Source organism: Schistocerca nitens, chromosome 3 (assembly GCF_023898315.1).
Source record: "Schistocerca nitens isolate TAMUIC-IGC-003100 chromosome 3, iqSchNite1.1, whole genome shotgun sequence".
Lineage (NCBI taxonomy): Eukaryota > Metazoa > Arthropoda > Insecta > Orthoptera > Acrididae > Schistocerca > Schistocerca nitens.
This window is the reverse complement of record NC_064616.1, coordinates 601840742-601868134: the sequence shown is the minus strand read 5'-3', so window position 1 is coordinate 601868134 and position 27393 is coordinate 601840742. Positions and strand designations below refer to the sequence as shown.

The following is a 27393-nucleotide window of genomic DNA, read 5'->3' as shown; positions in this document are numbered from 1 at the left end:
GACATGGTGTTTTATTAGAACAAAAAAAAAAAAAAAACACACCCTATATTGCTAGACGCGTGAAAGATCTCTTGCGCACATCATTTGGTGATGATCGTGTGCTCAGCCACCACTTTCGTCATGCTTGGCCTCCCAGGTCCCCAGACCTCAGTCCGTGCGATTATTGGCTTTGGGGTTACCTGAAGTTGCAAGTGTATCGTGATTGACCGACATCTCTAGGGAGGCTGAAAGACAACATCCGACACCAATGCCTCACCATAACTCCAGACATGCTTTACAGTGCTGTTCACATCATTATTCCTCGACTACAGCTATTGTTGAGGAATGATGGTGGACATATTGAGCATTTCCTGTAAAGAACATCATCTTTGCTTTGTCTTACTTTGTTATGCTAATTATTGCTATTCTGATCAGATGAAGCACCATCTGTCAGACATTTTTTGAACGTTTGTATTTTTTTTATTCTAATAAAACCCCATGTCATTCCAAGCATGTGGGTCAATTTGCACCTCTCTATCTACATTATTCCATGATTTATTCAGTTTTCAAATTTATACTGACTTATCACCCGGTACCTATATGAATATGGTATCTAATGTTCCATGCTCTGACATGTAGAACACCAGTTTCATTCTTCCTGATGGCAACATCCTCAAGTAGTCTCCATCCAGAGATACAAATGGGAGACTATTTTACATTCAAACAATGGAAAATCCTTGCTGGAATGTTGGCTCCAGCTGTCAGAGACTGGGGTTAGGTGTGTAAGAGATGTGTGTTTGTGTGTGTGTGTGTGTGTGTGTGTGTGTGTGTGTGTGTGTGTGTTCGACAAAGGCCTTATTGGCCAAAAGCTTACTTTCTGACAGTCTTTTTGCTGTGCCTATCTGCGACCCTGTAATATGGCGAGTAATAACTATCTTTTTCTTAATATTGTTACTAATTTACATTCGGAGTATAATAACCAAAAGATTCAGGGCTGCATGTTCTTGTAAAAAATAATGTCTGTAGTTCCCCCTTGCTTTCCGCCATTCGCAGCACAAATATGACAAGGTCCTGTTGACAAATGTTATAAGACACCACCAGTCAATCATTCAGACTGTTGCTCCTGCTCCTACTGAAAAAGTTGTTGCCATTCTTCAGAAACCACAGTTCAATTTGGCCTTTCCACAGATATCTCTCTGTTGTGGTTGCACCTACAGTACAGCTATTTGTATCATTGAGGCACCCAAGCCATCCCACCTCAGAAAGTATCTCGGTTCGGGGATTGCGGCTGGATATGCAAGTAAAATTAAATGTATTTTTCCAAAAGTACTTTTTACATCAATGACGATCATTTTATTTCTTTTGACACACCAGTAAATGTTAACAAATGGGAAACTAGTGATTTTGAGGCATTTCTTGACGACAAAAGTAAATATAAGATACTGAGAAAAAAGGAGTGGCACACCAATAAATTCTAATTCTCTAATGCAGTCAGGGTGGTGTTCTAACTGTTAACCAAGCGACCTACTTGTTGAGCACCACTTACTGAGTGTTAGAAGGAATTCCTTTTCTCTTTCAGAGGGCAACTGCAAATTAATTATATGAGAAGCGAGTAGGCTGCAATAGTTTATAATGACTGTCACTAACAAAGAACAGGACAGCATCTGTGCCTGTAGATGTACACATTTCCTGTAGAGTACCTTAAACAGTTAAGGGCTGAATTGCACTCTAACAAAACCAAGGTTTGGTAGTGGGGGAGGAAGGGCACGGGGTGGGGGAGCCTGGTAAAAGGTAGGATTACAGGTGGTATTGGAAGCGCTGATAGGGAAAGAAACACAAATAAACATGGCATAGAGGAACTGGGAGCCAATGACTTATCTTTGTCTTTTTTGTTTGTTTGTCTGTTTTGCACATAATTAGAACCAAACATCGTTCAGTGTTACTTCATTGCATGTTCTATATCCTTACCAAATATAAATTGCATTTCATAAGTAAAAAAATTAGAAGCTCACGTAACTGCTGCACTCTTATGTGGCCAAAACAATTACTTTTGACATAAATACAGTTTACATACACGAACACAAAATAATCTGTTTAGTTACTGGCGGTATTTTGTAATCAACAGAACATTTTTCGTCATGATTGAAGGCCAATGTGGTCACTGGGTCCCTTCCCAATTGAGAACATTCAGAGCATTATGGGCAAGACCCTCCAACCAGCTCGGGATTTTGACAATCTAACATGACAATTGGACAGAATTGCATTACTGACTTGTTCAATTTGTGAAGCTCTTTCTCTTGAATAAATCATACATTTTTTCTGGAATTGTAATCATTTATTTGTCTGTACATGTACATCGCATCTACTGATTTCCATCCCATTTGGATAATTCCTACACGGTGCGTCCTTTTTTTTATCTTAAGAGTGTACACATGTACCAATATATATGTATATGTGGATGAATGTCTGAATTTTTCTACATCTGTAGACATATAGAACTTTTTGATGACTGCTGTCAATTTATTTTAATATTTAATCTCTACTTAGAGAATGATTAACAATTATGTTAACATACACACACTTTCTACAAGTTACCCAGTTTGTAACAACCGTACAAGAAAACAGGACATGAGGATGAAATGTATTCTGTAAATCAGCAGTCATCAAACTGCAGCCCACAAGCCGCATGTGGCCCAAATCAAGTACTCATGTGGCCCACAGTTCTCATCCATATTTTATTATAATACAAGTAACCCACCCTAACTCTGCATGGGTAGCATGAAGTAAGTGTGGCCAGGCAACTTGTCTGACAAAGCAGTAATTTTGTTTACGGGGTGTCGTGTAGAGTTATGATTAAAATTCAGAGAACAATATAAGGTAACTAAATATCAACATTTCATATAAATTAAATGATTTAAGCAGCTCATGCCATTTGCCTGTATAAGGTAGCTGCTGAAGGAGTCAGAGGACTGTCCGACTGCAATCCGCTAAAAATGAGCAAGGCAGTCGTGCCAGTCTGCTGTGTGTGTGTGTGTGTGTGTGTGTGTGTGTGTGTGTGAGAGAGAGAGAGAGAGAGAGAGAGAGAGTTCCTGTTATAATAATAATTTTACGTGGCCCTATGTTCTGGTGCAAGTCTTTCAACTAAACTACACTATGGCGACTTCTTATGTCTCCCTTACCAGTTATCTAACCTGGAAAAGGTGACCCACAGTTTTTCTTCTGGAAATTTAATTCCATGACCTTTTAGTTTTCAGACATGCGCTAGACCACCAGGCCTAACTCGGATTCTGCTTAAGCTTTGCTGCTGTCTGGAGTTCCGGTGGCTGTACTGTTAGATGGCATTATTTTATCTAGCAACTAGTATTAAGAACATGTAGTTTTCCTTCTCATTGACAAAAATATTCGCAGACGCAGTAATATTTTAAAATGTTTGGTTGGTTGGTTGGTTAACATGGCCATGAGCTAAGTAAGTTAGCTGCTTACCTCAGAGGCAGAGGCATAAGTAGTGTGCCCACTGCAGTGTTAGAGGATGTGAGTGGTCGAATGTTTTACTGTTTGTCTTCAAGTTACAACAACCCACGGGCATGCACGACATACACCAATCAACTGCTGTGATATAAATTTTGACACAGATGTTACATACTTACGTATGCACGTTAGAGAGATGGTCATCTTCAAATGCAGTCTTATTTGTAGCAAGGAACATTAAATTAATTATGGCTGTTCTAATATAATGCAGTGTGTAGGAGAAAACTGACATTAAATGTCATTTGCACCCACAGTAAAACCAACAACACTTGACAACACAGCTGTAAGATCACTGAGGGTGGTAGCAATATGAAATAGAGAACAATCAACACAAAGTTTCTGAGTGGTGACTATTTTTAACTACTGGTACTTGCCCGGCAGCGTACTTCTCGCACCAGTATTACAGCAAGTCTATGGGGGCTCATGAAGACACTAATTTATGTAGATTACCAATTAATAACAAGGATGGCACATATGTGGTATGAGGTTCCATCCTGCAGTGTCAGTACTGGCTCTTGAGCAAAAACGTTTAACGATCACTGCTCTAAATGGTGATTAATTATTAAAATACATTTACAATAGCCTTTGAATTAATTATAGAAATGAATGATAAGCTACACAACTTGCTATTAGCTACTAAACACTGGCTGCCATGACCAAAAGGATACACAAACAAAGCACTTTTCGTTCGCAGGAACATAATACTGATGTTGCTCTGTGCTCAGTTTTCGGTTGACGGAGCACATAAGTTTTCTCATGTTGGAGATGGAATGAACAAGAATATAACCATTTTGTTTGAACTGGACATTCTTTGTATACTTTCCATCGGAAGTGTGGACTACATCATTGACATTCTTCCAGATATCACTCTTCCTCTAATGGAGGACATTTACAATTTCATCACTTAATATTCATCTTACAACCTCCACAGACTCACAAAATGCAGCTTTGTAAAAGGCCATCTGATCCTGACAATCGGTCCTTTCACCTTGTCAGTGCACAGCATGATTGTGCACTCAAATTCTGTAAACAGTCATTACTAACCTCACTCCGGCACGCTTCAGTGAGAGAGAAGAGTCGACGAGTAGGGAGCGACTGCAGCACACTGCTCTCACACTCATCATATTTGCAGAACTACAGCAGGAAGGAAGGAAGCTTTTATAGCACTGACGGAACAATGGCATCTTGATCTCTGTATGCAACCCTCAACATTAGACTCGTACTCGCTCCATTTCTGATCTCTAGAACTTACCTTCAGGAGGCAGAATTCCAGTACTATGGTCAAAAAATAAGTTCAAATAAGAAAACACTATTCCTTGCTTCCAAAAATAATAGTTGAGAACTGAGGAAGGACCTGATAGTTCTGAATAATAGGATTAGTTTTAAATGTGTCCGTTAACAGTACTGGAATTTTATCTCCTAAAAGTAAGCACTGTCTGGCCATTCTGGCTCCAAACATATAATGCATCTGTTTTGTAATACACATAGACTCCAATATACGAGGACTATCCACAAAGTACATTACGTTTTGGAATTAAAAATAAATAAAGTATTGGAATTTTTTTTTATTATATACAGATGAAAGCCACACTTAAATACTACTTTTCTACATAGTTGCCATTTAAATTAAGGCACTTATCGTAGCGATGGACGAGCTTGGAAATTCCTTCATCGTAAAATTCGATTGCCTGCGCCTTCAACCAAGTGGTTAATCAGTAACCCGGTAGAAATACAATTTTTGTGGATTTCCTGGAAAGAGGCACTACAATAAACTCTCAAAGGCATTGCCAAACTCTGCACAACCTCAGAAGAGCAATACAAAACAAGTGCAGGGGAAAGTTGGGCTCAAAGATCTTGATGATTCACGACAACGGCCGGGCCCACACGGCAAATGCCACTCGTGAAGTTCTCGAATCTTTTAAGTGGGAGTTGTTTCCTCATCCGCCGTACAGTCCCGACCTGACACCGAGCGACTTCCACTTATTCCCAGCAATGAAGAAGTGGTTGCCTATGCAGTGTTTTGATGACGACGCACAGCTTCAAGAAGAGGTAACCACGTGATTGAAGGCGCAGGCGGCCGAATTTTACAACGAAGGAATTTCCAAGCTCGTCCATTGCTACGATAAGTGCCTTAATTTAAATGGCAACTATGTAGAAAAGTAGTATTTAAGTGTGGCTTTCATCTGTATATAATAAAAAAGATTTCCAATACTTTATTTATTTTTAATTCCAAAACGTAATGTACTTTGTGGATAGTCCTCGTATTGTACTATTAAATGAAGACATGGTTCTGCTGAGGTTATTGCTTTATGTTACAGCCCCAGAAGAAACACCTTCATTTGACCAGTATTTGATGGCTGTGAACACAATTATGGAGAAAATTATTGTAGTAATATTTGGAGCAGGAATAACTAGAAAGTAACGCCATCCATTTTCATCCTATTACTTTATCCTCACATAGACAGCAAGAAAAATAATTGTCAATTTTCTCCCATTTGAATCTCTCTTTGCAGAATGATGTACAATTTCGTATTAAAATTTCTGAGGGAAAAACTTGGTTAAAACAATATGTTAAACTGACATTCCTATTTGATTCTCTCATTATTTTGTACAATAAACCATCTGAATGTGAGTGAGGGTTTCAAAAATGAAACTCAACAGACAGGTCATGTCTGTCCTGGAAGTTATATTCATGAACTGAAAAGAGTCTGAGATATCACCGCCCTTCATTAATAAAATCTAATACTTATCACTGTCCTACAACACTGTGAGAAATTTGTGTAAAGAAGTATACTCAATTGAGCCACTGAACTAGAGCAGATACTAACTAAATAACATTTGTAAAGTTATAAAGAGGAAAAGTCATTCACAAATTTCATAGGCCTTTATGACCAGTTTTCATTCCAAGTCACTAGGAACCACTAATCAAAACTGAGATATGACAGTAGATTCTTCCATTACAATAATATTCCAGCATACTTGTCGTTAAGTCTGCACTGACAATTTAGCTACTGGTAAGTTCCAAAATTATTGTCCACTAAGCCTTAATCCCCAATTCCAATCCTTTGTAACTGTATTTGCTTTCACATTTTCAAACTCAAATGGAAGAACATTAATTTTACCCAGATGAAGAGCTGAAGTGTGGGGTGACTAATGTGTCTTGTTGACAGAAGTCATTTGGAAAAAATTAGTTTGCTCAAGTAATTATAAAGGACTAGCAAACCAGGCAATGTTTCACAATTGCTAAATATGTAGGCAATTGGATATATGTACTAAACTCCTTCCTCCCCTCTCTCTGTCCGTCTCCTCTCTCTCTCTCTCTCTCTCTCTCTCTCTCCCTCTCCCTCTGTCTACTTTCTCCTCCTCTCTCCCCCCATCCATCTTCTCTTCTCTCATCTGTCTGACCATGAGCTACGTTTTCTGTTATTGTAAACAAAACTGTGAAATTGTGATGGAAACTGAATTCACATAAAATAAGTAGGCAAATCAGTTAGGATCATTTATATTTGAGGTATGAGAGAGACCTCTCCAGCTGCTGGATCTGTGAATATAGTAGCTTCAGTAATAGCATTTTGCATAGCTTTAAGCTGTGAGTTGGTATGATTACATAGTTATGGACGATTCAGATTCCCTAGTAGTACTCTAATCATAAACTGATAAACCATAAATACAACTGTCCTTTTTTCTGCAAAATTAATGTCAAACAAGGGAACAAAAAAATCTCATTGTTGTGTGTGCAAGTTTTATGTAAAATTGTACAAGGGGAAAGAATATACATGGGAGAAATAATTTTTCTAATGGCTTTCTGTGCCCTGCTACTGCAGTTAAAACTAACTACGAGAAAGAAAACAAAATCACACATTTTCACAGCATAGCATTTTCTTTCTACCAGTAAGTTTTAATAGCAAACCTTTACATTGTCATTAAAAATAAATAAATATATTTCCAATGTCCATCTGAATATATATATTAGTGTACTGTGGAAAATTCTGAAGCAAATCAGCAAAGAACTTTTGAAATTTTCACTAACAACACTTCCCTTTTATATATTGCACATATTAAAATACATATAGCCCATGTCCATTTGAACGTTTATTAGAGCATCATGTAAAAATCTGAAGTAAATCAGTCAAGTACTTTTCGAGATTTTTGGTAACAACATTAAATGATGACTTGTTTTTATATGGTACGAAGATAGTTTGAAAAGTTCTCGGAACAGAATAGAAAATAAGTACTTACATCACTGAAACTTTTTTATTTTTCAATGTAGTCTCCTTGCTGATAAATGCACTTGGTCCAACGATATTCCAGTGCCTTGATCCCATCTTGAAAATGAGTTTCCTCCAGGCCTGCAAAATAGTTGTCAACTCCAGCTATCAATCCTTCGTTTGAAAGGAATCTTTGTCCACCAAGAAACATTTTCAGTTTTGGGAAGAGATGGAAGTCTGACAGAGCCATACCAGGTGAATAAGGCAGGAGGGGCAACAATTCATTCCTTAGTTTGTGTAATTTTGCCACGCCGACGACACACACGTGCAGGCGCGCGTCAAGAGGCACAGCACCCATCTTGCAGATAATTTTTTCATTTTTAATTATGCTGTTAAAATGTGATATATCCCTTCAGATGACATCTGGAAAGTGTGAGCAATTTCATGCTTTTTCAATCGGCAATCCCCTGCAACCATTTTGTGCACTTTTGAAATGGTTTCTGGAGTAGTGACACATCTTGGCCGACCACTACGTGTATCATCTAAGCTCTCCTGACCAAATTTAAATTCATTTGTCCACTTGGCAACAGTTGAATATGAAGGAGCAGAGTCCCCCAGAATATTCTGGAAATCGGCGCGAATGTCCTTCGCTTTAATACCTTTCTTTACAAAGTACTTAATCACAGCTCGAATCTCGATTTTTTCCATCTTCACAAATCACTATACATGTACAATAGAGCCACGTCACCACCACAACTTTCTTCCAAGAGCACTGACATGGCACATATTTACAGGCAACAGTCCAATGACTATCATGTGAACAACTCATTGCGCTAGCGCTGATCTCTCGAGGTGATTCCGAGAACTTTTCAAACCACCCTTGTGGTATAGATGACGAGAAACAATGAGTGAAGAGAAAAATATTCTGAAATAACATGTGAATTTTGTTTATTTATAGAAGTACTTGTGTTCCAGAGGACCAGAGCAGCTTCATCTATTACACTCTTAAGAGTGAAACAATACTGCCACTAAATCATACAACACAAACCATCCACATTGTAAATAGTGTAAATTTTCGCAACTTCTGTTGAACATGTTTACAGTAAGAATGAATTTTCAAAGTAGTCAAGAATCAAGTAAATTACTGTCATCATCATAAAATATTAACTACATGGCAATAAGTGGTATCTCTGTCTTAGATAAAAACTATTTATCATGGTCAAAATATATTATAGCATTAGCAAACAATTACACACAGTTACAATTTATTATTATTATTATATATGACAACCAAAATATCTTTGATAGTTACCTTACACTTTTTCTTTCTTGACTTGTACCACTTCCTCCTGCTGCCCTCCACGATACAATTTGAGCAATTCTAGGGCCTCTTGAGCTTGCCGTTTCTCTGATAGGAATCTTCCACTTGCTTCTTTCAGTTGCACCAAAAATATTTCACTAGAAAAGTCAATATTTCATTATAAATATAGCTATATAGTTTCAGCAAGCAGGTAACATTTATACTTAACAAAAAAAAAAAAAAAAAAAAAAAAAAAAACAGATCAACATGAAGACGTTGTATGAATCAGTATAAACCAGAATGCAACTTCACATAACACACTAAAATATTTAAAAGCCCGTAAGGGTCTGTACAGCACAGCAGGTTGTGCAAATTCTCAGAGCTTCACAATTACATGTGGTGGGGCATGTTTTTATTGTTACAACATATCAGGACAGAGTCACTTTCACAACATATACAGAACAAAAAGGAAGGCAAGTAAGAGGTGCCATATTGTGCACCAAGCTGCTTCACATCAGCACCTGCCATCCAGGAACAAGTACGGGACTACCTGCAACATTCTGTGTCAGCCTGCACCACTGATTTGAGACTTGCTGGACTATGGAATTATTGCCCCATGTGTAGGCTGCCATAACACCACAACAGAAACACCTGCATTTGGGGTAATGTTGTGACCAGAAGGCACGGACTGCTGATGAACGGCATCACATTATGTTCGGCGATGAATCGCGGTTCTGAAAGTATGATGGAGACCTGTGGAGAGGTCCCGTTCCTCCAATGTTATGGAGAGGCACAGCGATATTACTCCTGGTGTCATGGTATGGGGGAGCATCAGGTATGACTTCTGGTCATGGCTGGTAGTGATTGAGGGAACTCTGAGGGCACAACGATGTGTCACAGACATCCTGCATCCTCGTGTGCTAAGTCTCATGTGACAGTATTAGATCCCCAGATGTGTTCCTGACAGAACGTGTGTGGGACCAGCTCAGGCATCAACTCTGTCCCAGCACCAGTATCCAGAATATCAAGGAACAGTTACAACACTTACGCTTCAGACGAGGATAAAATTGGTGCATGCATTCAGGCCAGAGGGGGTGTAACTCCATACTGATAAATGGGCTCATACTGCTATATTATTTGTAACTTTGACTCAATTTGTAATTACTGAAATAACATCACACATGCTCTCAACACCTGAAGTTTCATTTTGTTTTCTCCTCCCCATCTGGGTGCTTCTTCTGTCACGCAGTGTATGTGGATGTATATGTACAAAGTAATATACTTTGAAAAACTGAGCGGATACCTATCAAATATTGTGATACAATAAGTTTTGTGTGCTTAGTCACATTTGGTTCTCAGGACACAATACATTATCAAACTCACTGAATGACTAACATAAAAAATCGAAATTGTGGATGCTTGCTCCCGCCTGGACAAATTTCTTTCCATAAAGCCTCACTCTAGTGAGGGTTGGCTGATCTTCTGGACATGTTAACCATCTGACAACATCCAAGAGGTGTGTGTAACTTATAGGGTTCTATTGACACAAAAAGCACGACTCATAATTGATTAACAGTTTCAATGGAGGAAGAACAGATGGCCTTTCTGGAATCAACGTAACTTAGCAATCATATGTGAATCAATTGTTTAGCAGTTTTCAAGTCGTGTAGATAAGCCAAACATTGGATCAGAGTTTGCAGTTTGTCTGGATGGGCATGAGATACAAAAATTCTGAAGATCACTCTAAATGTTCTTAACTTAAACACGATTTTTCTATCTTTCATTAGCTGATTATTGTTACATGTGATGAAGCTACAAATGTTTATCGACAGATTTGTCAGGTAAGGATTGTTACAATGCTTCACTCTGCTGGTGCTGTACAAAAAGCAGAGAAGAAAAAATCAGCACAACAAAAAACTGTTCACCACTAAGTGAGACAGAGGGGTGTTTAGCAGTAATGAGAACATATTTTTAAAACATTTGTTGTAAAGGTTACAGTAACATAACGTTACACGGTATTTCTTACTACTGCAAAATCACACTGTAAAATTCTATGTAAGTACTGCCAATGACCCTAATATGACATATCAAAATAAAAAAAGAGAACAGAAAGAACATATATGCACTACCAAAGTAAAAAAGAAAAATGAGATTTTTAATGAAATAGTAGGATCACATCCACGATTCTTTAAAGAATCGAACTCCCATGTATAAACCAGCTTCAAATGTCTGACTGCTGTGAGTTATATGCATTGAGACATATGTACAGTTTATAACTTTAATACTTGACTTATTGTGTTTCATCTTTAAGTGGACACAGACAGAAGGCTGCTAATACTTTGTGTGTGCTGTCAGGACTGAGCACACATAAATGCTTACACACTTTGCAAAAGCATTGTCGCAATTTGCAACAACAAAGTGAATGTTATCTCAAAGATTACGTTTGGTCATCAGGCTAATTTTGTGACAAAGATCTTTCAGTGTGATCTTGTATCAAGAAAATAATACATGGTACAATGACTTTACACATAATGAGTTGCGTATAAAAAAATGTGAAGTATGTCATTTTCATTGGGAACAGGAACATGTATTTTTTGTAACAGAGAAAAATGGCACATGTATTTGTTTTATGTATCAAATTACTATTGCTTTCCTGAAAAATACAAACGCTGAGAGACATTTCAAAACTGTATACCTAAGTGAGAAGGTTGAGTGTCTTTTATACTGTAAACTGAGGAAAAAAATCAAAAAACTTAAAAAGCAAAATCTGTTCACAAAATCAGTGGACTTGCCACTCTTGTTTCTTATTGTGTTTCAAATGTATTGGAGAAGAGGAGGAAACCCTCTGAAGGGGAATTCGTAAAAGATGCATTTTGAGAAGTAGCTGATGCATTGTTTCAGAATTTCAAAACAAGTCTGAGATAGTGGCTCCTATTGAATCCCTCCAACTTTAATCAAGAACAGCCACAAGAGAAGCCGAAACAATGGCTAAGGATGTTTTTCCTCAACTGAAAACAGATTTGGATGAGTGTTGCTACTTTTCAATGCAATAATACGAGCCCAATGATGCAACATACACAGCTCAGTTATCAGTTTTTCTAAGTATTTCATCCTAGCTGACAAAACATCTATTGACTAACTTGTAAGAGCACCAAAGATGGAGCTCTAGTCATAAGAGTTTCTAAAAAAAATAATGTTTTTTTGGTTTGTTTTTTTTATATCACTGTATTTCACACCATCAGTCTCTGTGTGGAAAGTTTTTAAATTTGAATGAAACTATGAAAACTGTTGTGAATATGGTCAACAAAATTAGGTCTCATTGTCTTTTGCCAGCTATCAAACTATTTTTCAAAAACTAGATGATAATTGTTTCAGTATCACAAAGATTGCTGCTCCCTCCAGGATTTTCCATTGTTTGAAGATAATATTTTGTTTACTTATATTGATAATCCTCTCTGCCTTATAACTTCTGCTTTCTTAACTGACCTAACAGGAACACTTAATGGACTAAACTTGAAATTTCACGGTAATGACAAACATATTGCTGATATGATATCTGAAGTAACTTCTTTTACAGATAAATTGTGTTTATGGGAGTGCTGCCTCAAGTGAGGTTAATTAACACACTTTCCAACTCTGAAGAATCAAACAGAAGAGAATGAGATACCTACTGATAGTCAATGTCATGTACCAATGACATCCAATTTAGGGATGATTTCAATGGCTGGTTTTCAGATTTCAGAAAGATATCAGTGATAATCCAATTTCTATCTTTCCCTTGGGCTAGCCTTGAACTTCTGGATAATCTTCTTCCATTGAAAATGTTTTTGATGTAGATAGGTTAGCTGGTGAGCTTGAAATAATATCTTTAAAAAATGACTTTTATCTTGAAAGTGTTGCAGAACACAAAAACTGTTGGCCTATTTCCGCATAAGTACTCTATATCAATTAATGCTGCACGTATGACAAATGCCTTATTTGCTTCTGCTTACCTTTGTGTATCATTATTTCCAAATATGAATTTTATTAAAAAATTAGCACAAAACATGGCTGGCTGATGAACACCTGAACTACTGTATTCGAATAAGTGTAAAATGTTATACACAAAACAGTAAGGACATTGTTATCTCAAGTTTCACATTAAATGTAAGATAATTCTTCTGTTATGAATATAAGAATATAGTTGAAAAATATAATGAAATAAAATTCTTACATTTTGAACAAATAGTGAAAATGTAAAACTTTTATTGTTAAATAGTTGTTTTATAATATCCAAAAATTAAAAATGTAGCAATTATTTTATTTTTATAAGAAGTAATGCACTTTGATATGTTAAGATGGAATAGTAGAATGTGATGGATTTGTGGTTCTCTACCCCTGCCATGATTATTATACCTCTTAATGTGTAGTTGTGACAGCATTTTACATTTTTAAACTTGGTCAATAATTACATAAAATACTGAAAATCAAATTATTCTTGCCCCATGGAAGTTGTTTCATGGACAACCTGAAACTGGAACCAGGTGACCATTTAAGAGGAGTTCCAAACTAGTAGCAAAATGCACTGGTTAGCTTATTTCTTTCACTGTACCAATGGGAACTCCAGAATGGAATATAATACACACATGAGGACAGATCACTGCTAACTAAACAGAAGAACTGCTGATCAGTGGACAAGCACAGAGAAAGATTGATGAACTGATTAGTTTTCAGACCTTGAATTATAGTCCTTTAAATGTGGCTGTGTGCTGATTAGCAAAAATGGTTCAAATGGCTCTGAGCACTATGGGACTCAACTGCTGAGGTCATTAGTCCCCTAGAACTTAGAACTAGTTAAACCTAACTAACCTAAGGACATCACAAACATCCATGCCCGAGGCAGGATTCAAACCTGCGACCGTAGTGGTCCTGCGGTTCCAGACTGCAGCGCCTTTAACTGTACGGCCACTTCGGCCGGCTTGCTGATTAGCATCTCTTCTGCTTGGTGAATAGCTATCTGTCCTCAAATACTCATTAAAGATGTGTTTCCATTACAAACCATAATTATGAATTGTAAGCATGCAATATCTCAACAAAATTTCTTTTAGAGAGTACTGATAAGAAACTTTGGAACCTTGTGAACTTCGGATAATTTTAGTAATTTATATAGGCACTTGAGTAAAAGATGGACTATGCAATTTCTTTTCCATTTTTGGGTTCTGCATTGCTTCTTGTAGCCAACATAAAGATATATCATAGGAAACGAGCTGTCTCCTGGGGTGCCTCTTTCTCTGCCTCCTTTTGGACTTATCTGGTACGTCTAAGAAGTGAGATTTCTTTGTTCAGTTATGTAATGGGCTGTGTCCATTGAATGTTGCACATTTTGGACTGTAATTTTGGAGTTTCATACCTAGCGATTCTGGAGACTATAAAAGTAAATAAAAAAATACAACAGTGGTTACAGATTTGTGAGTTTTAAGATAAAATTAATGTGTAATTTCAAAATAACAGTACTGCTTCTATGGAAAGGACAATGTTACAGTGTACAGCCCAGCAAAAAGCCACAGTGATACTAAGATATCTGAAACTATGTTAATGACAAGTGGCAGCAATGAATAATTCTCATCTACACTGTGCAATCACATTGATGTGACCACCTGTCAAAAGCCTGAATATCCACCTTTTGCAGCATGGGTCACTGCAAAATGTGCAGGAAGAGAGTCAATGAGGTTCTGGAAGGTACTGACAGGGACGTGGAGCCATGCCAGCTCTAGTGCCATGGCCAACTACACTAGGATTCTCAGTTGAGGATCCGTGGCATGAACAGCGTGATCGGGGTGGTCCCACAGGTTCTTGATTGAGTTTAAATCCAGGGATATTGATGGCAGTAAACTCATCCAGGTGTTCTTTGAACCATGCACGAACACTGTGAGCTGTGTGACATGTTGCACTGTCCTGCTGGTATATGCCATTGTGCCGAGGAAAAACATACTGTGTGTAAGGGTGGACATGGTCTCCAAGGATAGATGCATATTAGTGTTAATCCACTGTGCCTTCCAGAATGGCAAGATCATCCAGCTAATGCCACAAAAACATTTGGCTGACTGTAACTCTCTGTCCTCCAGCCTGGACCCTTCTGACGATTGTTACAGAGTGTTTGCTTTCAGACATTTCACGCCGTACACACTAATGGCAATCTGTCATCTTAAAAATGCCACCTGTCACCATTCAGTGGACGTCCACATGTGGTATTTGCATGCAAATTAAAGCCTTTGTCAGTGATGAACAGTTGTCAGCATGGTTGCATGAACCATGCACCTGCTGTGTAGGCCCATATGCTCACTGAAAGTCATTAAGGAGACAATGTTGGTAGGCCCTTGGTTCATTCATCTGGGCAGTCAGTTGCTCAACAGTTGCATGCCTATTTGCCCACACACATCTCCACAGCCATCATTCACACCTGTCATTTATGGCCCGTGGTGCATCACAGCTGCATTGGTGCCAGTTTTGGATAGCGCCATTTGCCGTGAATGGAACACTTTAAGCATGGTGACACCCAAACAGTTTCCACCCTTGGCTGAAAGCCAATGATCATTCTCTTTTGAATGTCAGATAAATCACTCTGTTTCTGTATTATGACAATGGCTACACTGATTTTCACATTCCCCAGACACGCTTCATACACCCTCCACTGCTAGTGCTGCCATCTGCTGTCTGTGAGTGGTTACTGCATGTTGATGTTGAACATATGTGGTAGTCACATAAAATGTTACTGGACCATGCAGTTTTTAGATGTGTAGAGAAATTGATGCTTTCATGAATAATTTTGCTATTTCTGTTTCAAATCCAGACTTGTCCAGTCATAAATACAGGAATGACCGTACTAGTAATGTGGATGCTCAAGACATAAATATAGCTCACAGGTGATTTTAAGCTTTGAGAAATGTGAATACACAGAACAATTTTGTTCTGTTTAGAGAAGGGAAGTGGCATGCCATAGGAGCTCATATGAGAGACTAAATAAAAATTTAAAAAGGGAAAAGCTACTATTACTAGCTCACTCTTACAAGATTTATAGCTGACTTGAGCCGCTGTTTCAATGAAAAGTGTACAACTTCAGACCAATATTCATTTGTTTCTAGTCACTACCAACCTTTGCTTTCAATAATGTGTGTGAGGAGGTCTTCACTGAAGGTATTAATGAATTTAAAGCATTTCACATTCACTTACATATAACATTTCTGCGATTTCTAGCTCAATGTGTTATGTCCACTTTTGTTTACAAATATGTAGACAAGTCGAACACATTGTCATCTGCTATAACTGTGCGCACACAAGAAGGCGGGTGTTGGGACAATGAGCAGGGGCAAGGAGCACTGCAACACATTATGCTCCAGCCGTAGCATCATTCCCTTGTGCCTGCAGCACGTGCATCATGGTGTGTGTAGAATATTCAGCATCAATTTTCATGTTGGTTTAGCTACAGTGAGCATTCATTATGGACAATATAAAGCAGACACAACATGGATTATGTTAAGAAGTGACAGTGATAGTTTTCCTAGCACAAAAATTCTGCTAGGCACAGTCAGAAGAAAAAATAGTGGCTGCATGCAGCTATGTTGCCAGTTACCATGGTAAGCAATGGCTGGAATGTTAGGTGTGGGATAGAGACAGAGAGGGCACTGGAAATACCGCAAAGTATTATCTGTCTCTGCACAGAACTCTCTGGGCTGGCACTGTCTCATGTGTGCTCCACTATAACTGCCATTGACATACTTTGATTAAAATTACTTTGTGATTGATGTTTCTAGTGAGTCAAGTGGTACGGGCTGGGGGTCAGCCAATCACAGTTGTTTCTTGGGCTCCCCATGTTTGCCCTGGTGCCTGTTCTGTGGAGAACCTGTCAGGTGATACAGCCAGGCAGCGCAGGTCGCAAGGCAGGAACGGAGGGGATGGAGCACCAAATATGTAGTGATTTTTGCATGTTCGGTTGAGCCACTTTCAAAATACTTTTGTGCAAATAAGACAAAACTATATCTGCAGCTGAAGATAGCACTTTGTAAACACTTTAGTCTCTGCACTAAAAAAAGTGAAAATAATAATGTCAGATTTACAGTTTTTAGCAAGTGACCATAAATTAACTACTTGGTTAAAAACTTCAATTCTTTTGCATCTTACAGTCTCATATCATAGCTTGCCTTTAGTGGTTGTAGTTATTACAATGTTCTGAAATTAAGAAAATAATGGCTCATGTTATTACTGTTATTCGTCTATAAAATGTAATTACGGTATCTTACGCATCACCATATCTACATCAGCTGTGGCCACCACCAATGCCCTCTCCACTACTTACAAAGACAGTGGCAACAGTCAATAAGTGGACTACTTGTTTCTTTTTCAGTACATGTGCAACAATCAGTCACATGAGCACATGGCATGTTGTTTATGAGCCAGCAACTTCACTCCTGACCACTTATTTGTCAACCACAAAAGTAATTTTATTCTGAGTATGGGTTGGGTCCACTGAAAAATGTGTCAGCATGACCAAGACAATTCAATGGAGCTATTCCAATCAGCCACCACACAGGAACTCTTCTTAGAGTGAACAAATCATACATGTATCCTCACAATGCATTCAAAAGAAGGTGATGATGTGGCATGCAAGTCAGTCTTCATTCAAGTGTTACAAATCAATAGCTGTCAGCTAGACGGTCTTCTCAAAACTTCGGTTGATGGAATAGCAAAATTAAATGGGATTAGCAAACACAACTTTTATAAGAACACTGATAGATCAACTACTAAAGGATGTATAGTTTTGTTTCTCATGTAGTTGAGTCATTACTTTAGAAGACAGCACATGGTTGAAAACTAAACAAAATATATTACTTCCAAATTAAACATAAAAAATATAAATGACATGAATTTTGCGTTTTGCAAGAAAAGAGGGTTGCAACCCATTATGGAATGTTATTTGGCACAAAGGGCTTGCCTCTAAAGAGGACCAGATGAAATTAGATCATGTATAATTCAATACTGTAGTGAGACACTGAATGATCCCATGAAGGATATTGTAACACATTCCAACAGTTGTGGTGTACAAAACAAGACTTTGACAGTTGCTACTGTCGAAGGCTATCTTGTTAACAAAACGGTATGTAGTTTCTAGCAATGATGTATGAGAACATCAAATGAAGTGGACTTTGCTGTCATTGAGAAAATGCACAACAATTGTGATACAGTTGAAACTGATTTATATGGAACTCTGTTCTGCATAATTCTTATTTATACATAAAGTTTTGTTGGTCCCAGCAAAATATTATGAATAAAGTGTTAATCGAGCCTCACATATATGTAATACATTTTTATGTAATTCACTGTTATATGTGACAAATTCCAATGAAATAAATTGAGTTTTGTGTATATGTAATGAGCATTGTTGTTTGAATAGAAGCCCTGTGATATTTTCCTTAAGTTTGTTGACATGTGCAAGTACAGCAAGCGGGTGGCGCTGTGGACACAAGGGACAAAGACATGGTTAACCAGAGCGAGCAGCATGGAAAAAAAAAAGATACACTCCTGACAGTGTTGTTTTCAACATGAGAATTTATTTCATGGTATCAACCGAGAAATTAGAAGTTGCCAGCTGACATTTATTGTTGAACAGTAGCTCTATCTTTCAGTCACTTTTGATCACCCATGGAGTACAGAAAAAGGAAATGTTACACACTAGATCAGGAAGTAAAATTCATATCAGAGGTGGATGCTAACCCACACAAAATAAAATCTGAAATTTCTTCCGGCTTAGAAATTGCCTATGCCACACTATGTATGTTCATCAGCAAAAGAAAAAGTATTTTGAATTAGTTTTAAAAATTGGGTGCAAAATCAACCAAATGAAGCTGTCAGCACAAAGCGAGACATGCAGATATGGACAAGGCACTTTTTACATGGTTCCAGCAAAAGCAAAGACCATAAAAGTAGCTAGAAGTATGAACTTCATTGCTGATTTCACAGCTTCATCAGGATAGTTACAAGGATTTAAAGATTGGCATGGAATCGTAGGGAGAACAATTTCTGGCAAATGAAAAGCTGTGGATGACATCATGGTGCAACACTGGATTGATAAGGTTCTGTCAGGTATCTTAAGGGTTTGTCAATCTCAAAACAATAACAAATGTGATGAAACAGGTTTATTCTTAAGTCTGGTTCCTAGTAAAACATTAGCTGAAAATGGTGACTCATGCCACGGAGGGAAGAAAAGTAAAATTTGTGCAACAGTCCCTCTCATCACAAATGCCGATGAATCTGACAAAGTTCGCCCACTTGTGATAGTAAACTCTAAGAATCCGAGGTGTTTCAAAGGTGTAAAGATGAAACCTATGGAAGAATCCAACAAAAATTCTTGGATGACTATCGTTATAATGGAACAATGGTTTAAAAAAAGTGGAATTAGAGTGAAAAAGGAAAAGAAAAAAAGAAAGAATATACTTCTTCTTATGGATCGATGTGCAGCACAAACACTCCAAGTAATTTTGGAAAATGTTCAAGTCCAATTTTTCCCTCCAATCTGTACCAGTGTTCTACAGCCACTTGATTTGGGCATTATTGCAAATCTCATATTGCATTACAGAAAAAACTGGTTCAACATTTGATAGGACTGACTGTTCAACATTTGATAGCACTGACTGATGCAGGAAATGGAAATCTCTCCATAAACTTACTACATGCTATGGAATTTATTTTGACTGCCTGGTGGCTGGTGTCATACTCCACAACAGCCACAACAGTTGTTTCCCTATAGCTGGTGCCTTGCTAGGAGAGGCTGCCGCTGATGTGATGATGATGATGATGATGGTGGTGAAGTCATGTCTGGTAATGAGCTAGCTCTGCTGTAGGCTACAGATTTCAACAGTTTTGAACATTCTGGTGATATCTCAACATGTGTGCAGAACTACAAGATGACGAGATTACTGCTAATTTGTGCCAGCAATGTGATGATGATCAAGAAGGTGTACCAGCTTCAAGTGACAGTGATGGAGATGACAACTTGAAACTTGAAACATCTAAACTGCGTGAAGTGTTAAGTGCAATTCATGTGTGCAGGTGCTACACCAGAGCAAAAAGTTGTGGTGAAACAGCTCTGAATTCGTTATTAATGTTGCAAAATGAGGTTTATTAACTCAATGCATGAAAAGTGAAACAACCCAAATTGTCCAACTTCCTTAAAGCAGGATCAAGTTCAAAATAATGTATTTTCTCTTCAATACTGTATCTTTGTTGTTTGTACAATGCAAAGCGACTAATTAGAATACAGTATCTAATTTCTCTAAAGCAGGGCCAAATAATATTTTTCTTTTAATACTGTACTCTATCTTATTCATTTGTAAACTTTACACATGAAGGCCCATTGTATGTTTTTATATTTTATTTATTATTTTTAGTGAAAAATATGATATTATTAATGTATCTACATCCGACTACTAAGTAATTCAGACTTACAAGTAATATTTTCTCTTCTCTTTGACACACATATAAATCAGGTTCAACTGTATTTACATGCCTGTACAAAGGATAAAACTAGCATCAAAATCCAAAAAGTATAATCTGAGGTGGTGAGACAGCAGATAATGACTGTCACTTGTTGAGTGAATTAGAGAGCTTGTTATTTACAGAAAGGAGGCACCAATAGAAAGCAGCAAGTGCAATAGCTGTAAACTCAGAGGCTTTGAATATAACAAACCCACCAAATAGCAATAAAATTCCATTACTCTATGGGTGATATTGAAGATTAATCAAGTTGGTTGGTTGGTTGGTTTGGGGAAGGAGACCAGACAGCGTGGTCATCGGTCTCATCGGATTAGGGAAGGACGGGGAAGGAAGTCGGCCATGCCCTTTCAGAGGAACCATTCTGGTATTTGCCTGGAGTGATTTAGGGAAATCACGGAAAACCTAAATCAGGATGGCCGGACGCGGGAGATTAATCAAGTGTTGACTTTGCTAGACACAAGGTGGGTCTTCCTCAACTCACGTGGTGCACCCAGAAGAGGAAATAATCTCTGAGACAAAGCTAAAGGGCCTCGACAAACCTTTTTCTTACAACCTCCCCCCCCCCCCCCATCTACAATGCCTTTTATCTTAATGTAACACCACAGGATGGAGTTAAAGAAGAATACGAGAAACAAATTACGGAAGATGAAGATGACTATACCAACATCTCCAGTGCTTGTAACAAAGCAAATGCTTTGGTTTCTTGAACATTTGGATATGCTGTAAATTTAAGGTATCTGCTTGTAAACTTAAATGGAAATGTATACCTTGGTCATGCACCAGTATCCCTCAAAAACATAGCTGCTCTGCAATAAGAATTGAACTTTTTTTAGCAAATGCAAGCACTGGCAGGCAAACTTCATTGCAACTATATTTTCTATTTTTAATGATAGTCTAAACAAATACAAAAAAACAAGTTTTTCATCTGTGTTATTTGTAATAAATACACAGAAAAGTGAATAGTGTGATCTTATCAAGTCACAATATGAACATTGTCCCTTTTCTTACTCAAGTGTCCATATGGCTTAAAGTGAGATGATAACTTTCAACCAACTGCCAACCATGCACTGCCCGTTACTTTGCTACTGAACTTTAAAACTAAAATCAAAATTTTTATTTTGATACTTTGTAGGCCTCACAGTCATAAAATATTTCTTCATACATGCATATATGGATATATGCTGCTACCTATCAATGAATTCAACATATTAAAAATATGTCAGACTGTGACGCAACCTTCAGGGATATAGGATGAAAATGTAAAAAAGTCATTAAATTACATCTTTATCACAAATACCATAAATTTCTGCACTTTCATGCATTTTTTCAGGTTTTAAGATTTCAAGGCATTGGTATTAGCGTCTCAAACATTTTCCTCAAGACCAAGTACTATTTTCTCCCATGATGTCAAATACTACTTATAATGGAAAGTGAACACAAAAAAACGAACTTTTTTTGAAGAGGTGACTGTAGGATGTCTTATCAGTTCTGATCAGAATTACAACAATGCATTTTTATCAGTACAATTAATTGCAGGTACATTTTTAAAGTTACAAAAAGCTCCATTTTGAACATATAATAGCAATGTGGAGAGCCATATAAGTTTCTTGTTATGCTGAATATCGCTGAGTGATTGGTACAACACATGGAAGCTGAAAAGCAATAGAGCTACATGCAATTGCACAGCGCACATTTTTTATCATCTCAGCAATCAATACAGAAGGAAAAAAATATATTTTCTTAGCAGTAGTCACCACTGTCTTGTCTATATGCATGACGTGTACACTACCAGGAGGTACTGTTTCTGCCTACTCTTTGGGAATAAGTACCTATATCCCTTCAAATGATTTGATTTAGATTTAAAACAGTTAACAAGCAATTAAACCAGTCTTCAAATTGAAGACCACCACCACAACAGCAGCAGCAGCAACAACAACAACAATTTCTTGGTATTTAATGTATGGCCACATACTAATTATGACAATCTGAGTATTATTGTTTAAGCAATAACAAATTTAGCAAACCCTCACTGATATTTCTATTGTTTTGTAGACACTTTCACTGGCTAATAGGTTACTTACTGGATATCTTTTGTAGTAGAGTCAAATGTAAAAGAACAAAGGAAGAAAAACTCTATTATAATGCATTAGAGTCTTCCATCAACTGTTCTCTAACAGACCTTTGGGACACTGTAGCTGCATGTTATGAAGATTATTTCAATGACTGCAACTAGAATAATGTACTAATCATACACTACTGAACACAAACCGATGCACAATGTGTAAGTACTTTCAGTTTCAAGCATTCTCATCAAGACACCACACTTGCTAGGTGGTAGCCTTTAAATTGGCCGCGGTCCGTTAGTATACGCCAGACCCGTGTGTTGCCACTATCAGTGATTGCAGACCGAGCGCCGCCACACGGCAGGTCTAGAGAGACTTCCTAGCACTCGCCCAGTTGTACAACCGACTTTGCTAGCGATGGTTCACTGACAAAATACGCTCTCATTTGCCGAGACGATAGTTTAACATAGCCTTTAGCTACGTCATTTGCTACGACCTAGCAAGGCGCCATTATCAGTTACTATTGATATTATGAATCATGTACCGTCAAGACCGACGTTCTTCATTAACGGATTAAAGTTAAGTATTCCACCAGCTACGTCCGTTTTTTTCTAAATTCTAATTTCCTTGTCCTGTTCCAGACCTCACGCCAGCCTGCGTGAGCTAAAACGCGTGCCTTTCGGCCTCCTTCTAGTAACACGGTGTTGGCTCTCCTGCCAACCAAAACAGAATCACATTGGGCTGACAATCACATACCCATGCCAAAAAGCATAGATTATGAAAACATCAATCAAGTGAAACCCAACTCTCACTTTTCAGACAGGTCATATTGAAAGCTTTGGATCAAAGCAGTCAGGTAGAAGTAGTATTTCTTGGTTTCCAAAAAGCATTTGACTAAGTGCTACATCTACACTTATTGTCAAAAATACAATCATAGAGAGTATCAAGTGAAATTTTTGACTGGACTGAAGATTTTTTGGTAGGGAGGATGTAACATGTTATCTTGGAAGAAGAGTCATCGTCAGAAGTAGAAGTAACTTCGGATGTGCACCAGAGAAATGTGTTGGTACCCTTGCTGTTCATGTTGTATGTTAATGACCTTGCAGACAATGTTAATAGTAACCTCAGACCTCTTGAAAATGATGCAGTTATCTAGAAATAAGTACTGTCTGAAATAAGTTGTGTAAGTATTCAGTTGGATCTTCGTATCATCCCAAAGTGGTGGAAAATATTATATTGCTTTAGATATCCAAAAACATAAAATTGTGCACTTCACAAAATGAAAAAAAAAAAAAATGTAATATCCTATGACTATATCAATGAGTCACAATTGGATAAAATCAACTCATACAAATACCTAGGTGTAACAGTTTCTTGGGATATGAAATGGGACGATCACATAGGATGTCCTGAGTAAAGCAGGTTGCAGAATTCAGTTTACAGAAGACGGAAGAATAATGGTGCAAATTTATGTAATTAGCAGGTACATCAAATAGTGTGGATCCCCTTTCAAGTAGGACCAATTTGAATTCGCACACATCTGTATTCATTCTTTCCACAACTCAAAAACATTTCTACATGTCATTTCCAGCGAGGCTTCACAGAAGCTCCACTACGGTTGCCTTTTTGTCAAGTTCACACCAGAAACTGCTCAACAAATAAGTCTTAAGCAGCACAAAGTTCTTTCATTTCATTTATGTGCTCGTAGTAGACAATATGTCAAATGATGAAGCCTGGTCCACAAAATAAAGTACCAGTTAAACTACAAATATAAGGAAGGCCCCAGTGACTGCGGAACTCTTTGATATGTAACACCAATATCTTATATTCATATCATATGAGCAGTGCATATTAATTCTTAAATGTATTATATCTGATCTGTGAATACATTTTAGTTGTCTGGACTGCTTTATGAGATTTTTACAGAAATGGACACTTCCATGTAGTACCGCAATTTTTAGTTGAGTATTTATTTAAATAGCAAAAGATTCACACCACATTATTTTCCTACAACTGCAAACTTATTGCCTGACAAAGCGAACTGCAGACCCAGCCATAGTGGGAAGTAACTTGGTCACATTGTAGGTACAGCCACACTAAAGTTGAAAGTAGTGCACGCCATTACCACACAGTATGAGCACAGAAAGTGCTCATGAAAATATCTTTATGGGTAGCTGTAATGACTTGCAGTTAACATCACTGAATTTACTAACAATGAGAAGGACAAATAATGACAATGCTGAGAGAAGTTCATAGAGCGTGCAAGCAAAATTTGGAAGTTGGGTTGATTGATAGTGAAGAAATTATGGCAGGAGGGACACACTGCTGAGTAGAGCATAATTGCAGTATCAAAAAGCAAAGAGCACACAATAAATATCCCATTGACAATAGGGATAAATGTGTTATTAGACAGAAATTACACCAACTTTGTGAAAATTCACAGCTTTTCTTGAACAGCACTGAATTTCAAGGCTAGCAGGCAAACTCTGAGAAAAGTTTTCTATGTTAAGAACTGCATTATCCAATACACAATTGTAGCAGTACATTTTAGTATAGACAATCAATTTCAGTCTAGGATCAGAACTGTTATTGCACAAGTACGCAAATGAATAGCTGAAATGGTTTTTGGACCCAATGGTTGTCTGATCCTAGATCGAAATCAATCTTCCCTAATAAAATACACAGGTACTGTAGTGTATTCTATAATGCATTTCGTAACATTCATTAAAAAGTCACAACAACCCATAAAATATTTCTAAAAGTTATTCTGCCTATAATATTTGCATGGGCGCTGACTCCATGGGGCCTGAGGAGGCCCGAGCCCCCTCAAAAATTTGTTATTAGTTATATTATGCTTTGTAAACTCACAAAATTATGTTGGAAATATTTATCTTCCTTGTTTGACAATAGTTACCTTCTAAAATACATTCAGTAATGAGTTAAAAAAAATAATTATTATTAACTGAAAACGAGTGGTGTGAATCATGATAGTGTTATGGTGCTGCAGGCACACTTAGAATTTGTTCCAGTGCGCGAACCTTTGGGTAAAGTTTGGCGCCAGCTGGCCAGTGCTGTGGCCGCGGCAGCATCAAAAGGACTGGAGCAGAAGCGCGTGGAACCCTCCGCCTCCCGTCACCTTGACGCTTCGAGACATTACGACGTTGCAGCTATATAAAGCCCACCCTGCTGTCGCAGTCATTCAGTGTAGATAGTTTCGTTCAGTGCATGCTGCAGATGTGTTTAGTGTTCCAACATTAGTGTCTAGTAGACTCTTTTATATGACTATATCTTATTCGTTTAGTTTAGTCTCTTAGTGTATTGTGAATTAAGTTTGCAATGAAGGTTAGATGGGTAGATCACATAACTAATGAGGAGGTATTGAATAGAATTGGGGAGAAGAGAAATTTGTGGCACAACTTGACTAGAAGAAGGGATCGGTTGGTAGGACATATTCTGAGGCATCAAGGGATCACCAATGTAGTATCGGAGGGCAGGGTGGAGGGTAAAAATTGAAAGAGGGAGACCAAGAGATGAATACACTAAACAGATTCAGAAGGATGTAGGTTGCAGTAGGTACTGGGAGATGAAGAAGCTTGCACAGGATAGAGTAGCATGGACAGCTGCATCAAACCGGTCTCTGGACTGAAGACCACAACAACAATAACAAATTTGTTACCAAAAAGGCATGCTTGGAAGTTGATGATATTGCAAGTCAACCTCCAACAATTATTGTGTCATCAATTGCTTCGGCGTCTTCAGGCGAGTACCGTTCACAGCCAAAACCTGGACAATCCGGTAAGGGAGGATCATTTCAGAAGTCTTGGTTGATCAAATATACATGGCTAGAATATGAAGCACCTACTGAAAAAGTTTTTTGCAAAACCTGCAAAGAGGCAGATGCTAAAAAACTATTACAATTTTCTTCAAAAAAGAAGATGCATTTACTTCCGTAGGGTTTTCTAACTGGAAAAAGGCTTTGGAAAAATTCTGTCTTCATGAAAATACGTTTACACATAAAGAAGGTGTTCTGTCTATGTTGACAAGGACTAGCAATTAGAGGGCACGAAGATGTAAACTCAATTTTTTTTTTCAATTGTTGGAACTCCAAAAGAATGACATACATGAGTTTAAAGATTGGTTAGGGTGTTCGGGGTATAAGTGGATGTCCCACGATATTCAAAATGAGATCATTGATGTACTAGGAAAGTCTGTGTTGAGAAAGGTATGAGCTTCAATCAAGAAGACTGAACCTTTTTCTATTATGGCTGACGAAACAAGTTATTCTTCGATTCACGAATAAGTGTAATTTTGTGTTCATACTGTCGATGATTCCTTAATCATCAGCGAAGACTTTATTGGCTTATACGAGACCCCCAACACTGAATCACAAACTCTGTTTAGTATTTTAAAAGACTTTTTGCTCATCTTGATTTGTCAATGGATAACTTAAAGAGGACAGTGCTACGATGGTGCCTTGAATATGAGAGGTAAGTTCAAAGGACTAAAAAAGTTAGTTTTGGATATACAACCAAAAGCACGTTATGTGCACTGCACTGTTCACAGTTTAGACTTTGCAGTTGTAGACAGTCTCCGCCGTCTTACGTCTATGAGGGATATTATGGCTTTAGCCAAGGACTTAATAAACACCGAAAGGGAATGCAACAAAAGGATGAAACTTTTCAAAAGCATACGCTGTGAGAGTGCCAACGACCAAGCTGGTCTATGACCCCTTTGCCTGACTTGATGGACTATGTGAGCTTCTAGTATCTTGAGCATACTGAAAAAACTT

The 27393-nt window shown here is 37.8% G+C and overlaps 1 protein-coding gene across 4 annotated transcripts in view; it reads right to left on the bottom strand.

The window, feature by feature from the left end:
* LOC126248531 (DNA fragmentation factor subunit alpha-like) overlaps positions 1-27393 on the bottom strand; it is an 88217-nt gene that overhangs the window by 16312 nt on the left and 44512 nt on the right. For 2 of the 4 annotated variants that reach the window (XM_049949586.1, XM_049949587.1), the window contains exon 5: positions 9028-9173. In XM_049949586.1, the coding sequence (XP_049805543.1) occupies positions 9029-9173 (145 nt within the window). In that variant the 3' untranslated portion in view covers position 9028. Of the gene's footprint in view, positions 1-7746; positions 7857-9027; positions 9174-27393 lie in introns of those variants that run through there. The other 2 variants (XR_007545503.1, XM_049949585.1) reach the window with 2 other exon arrangements.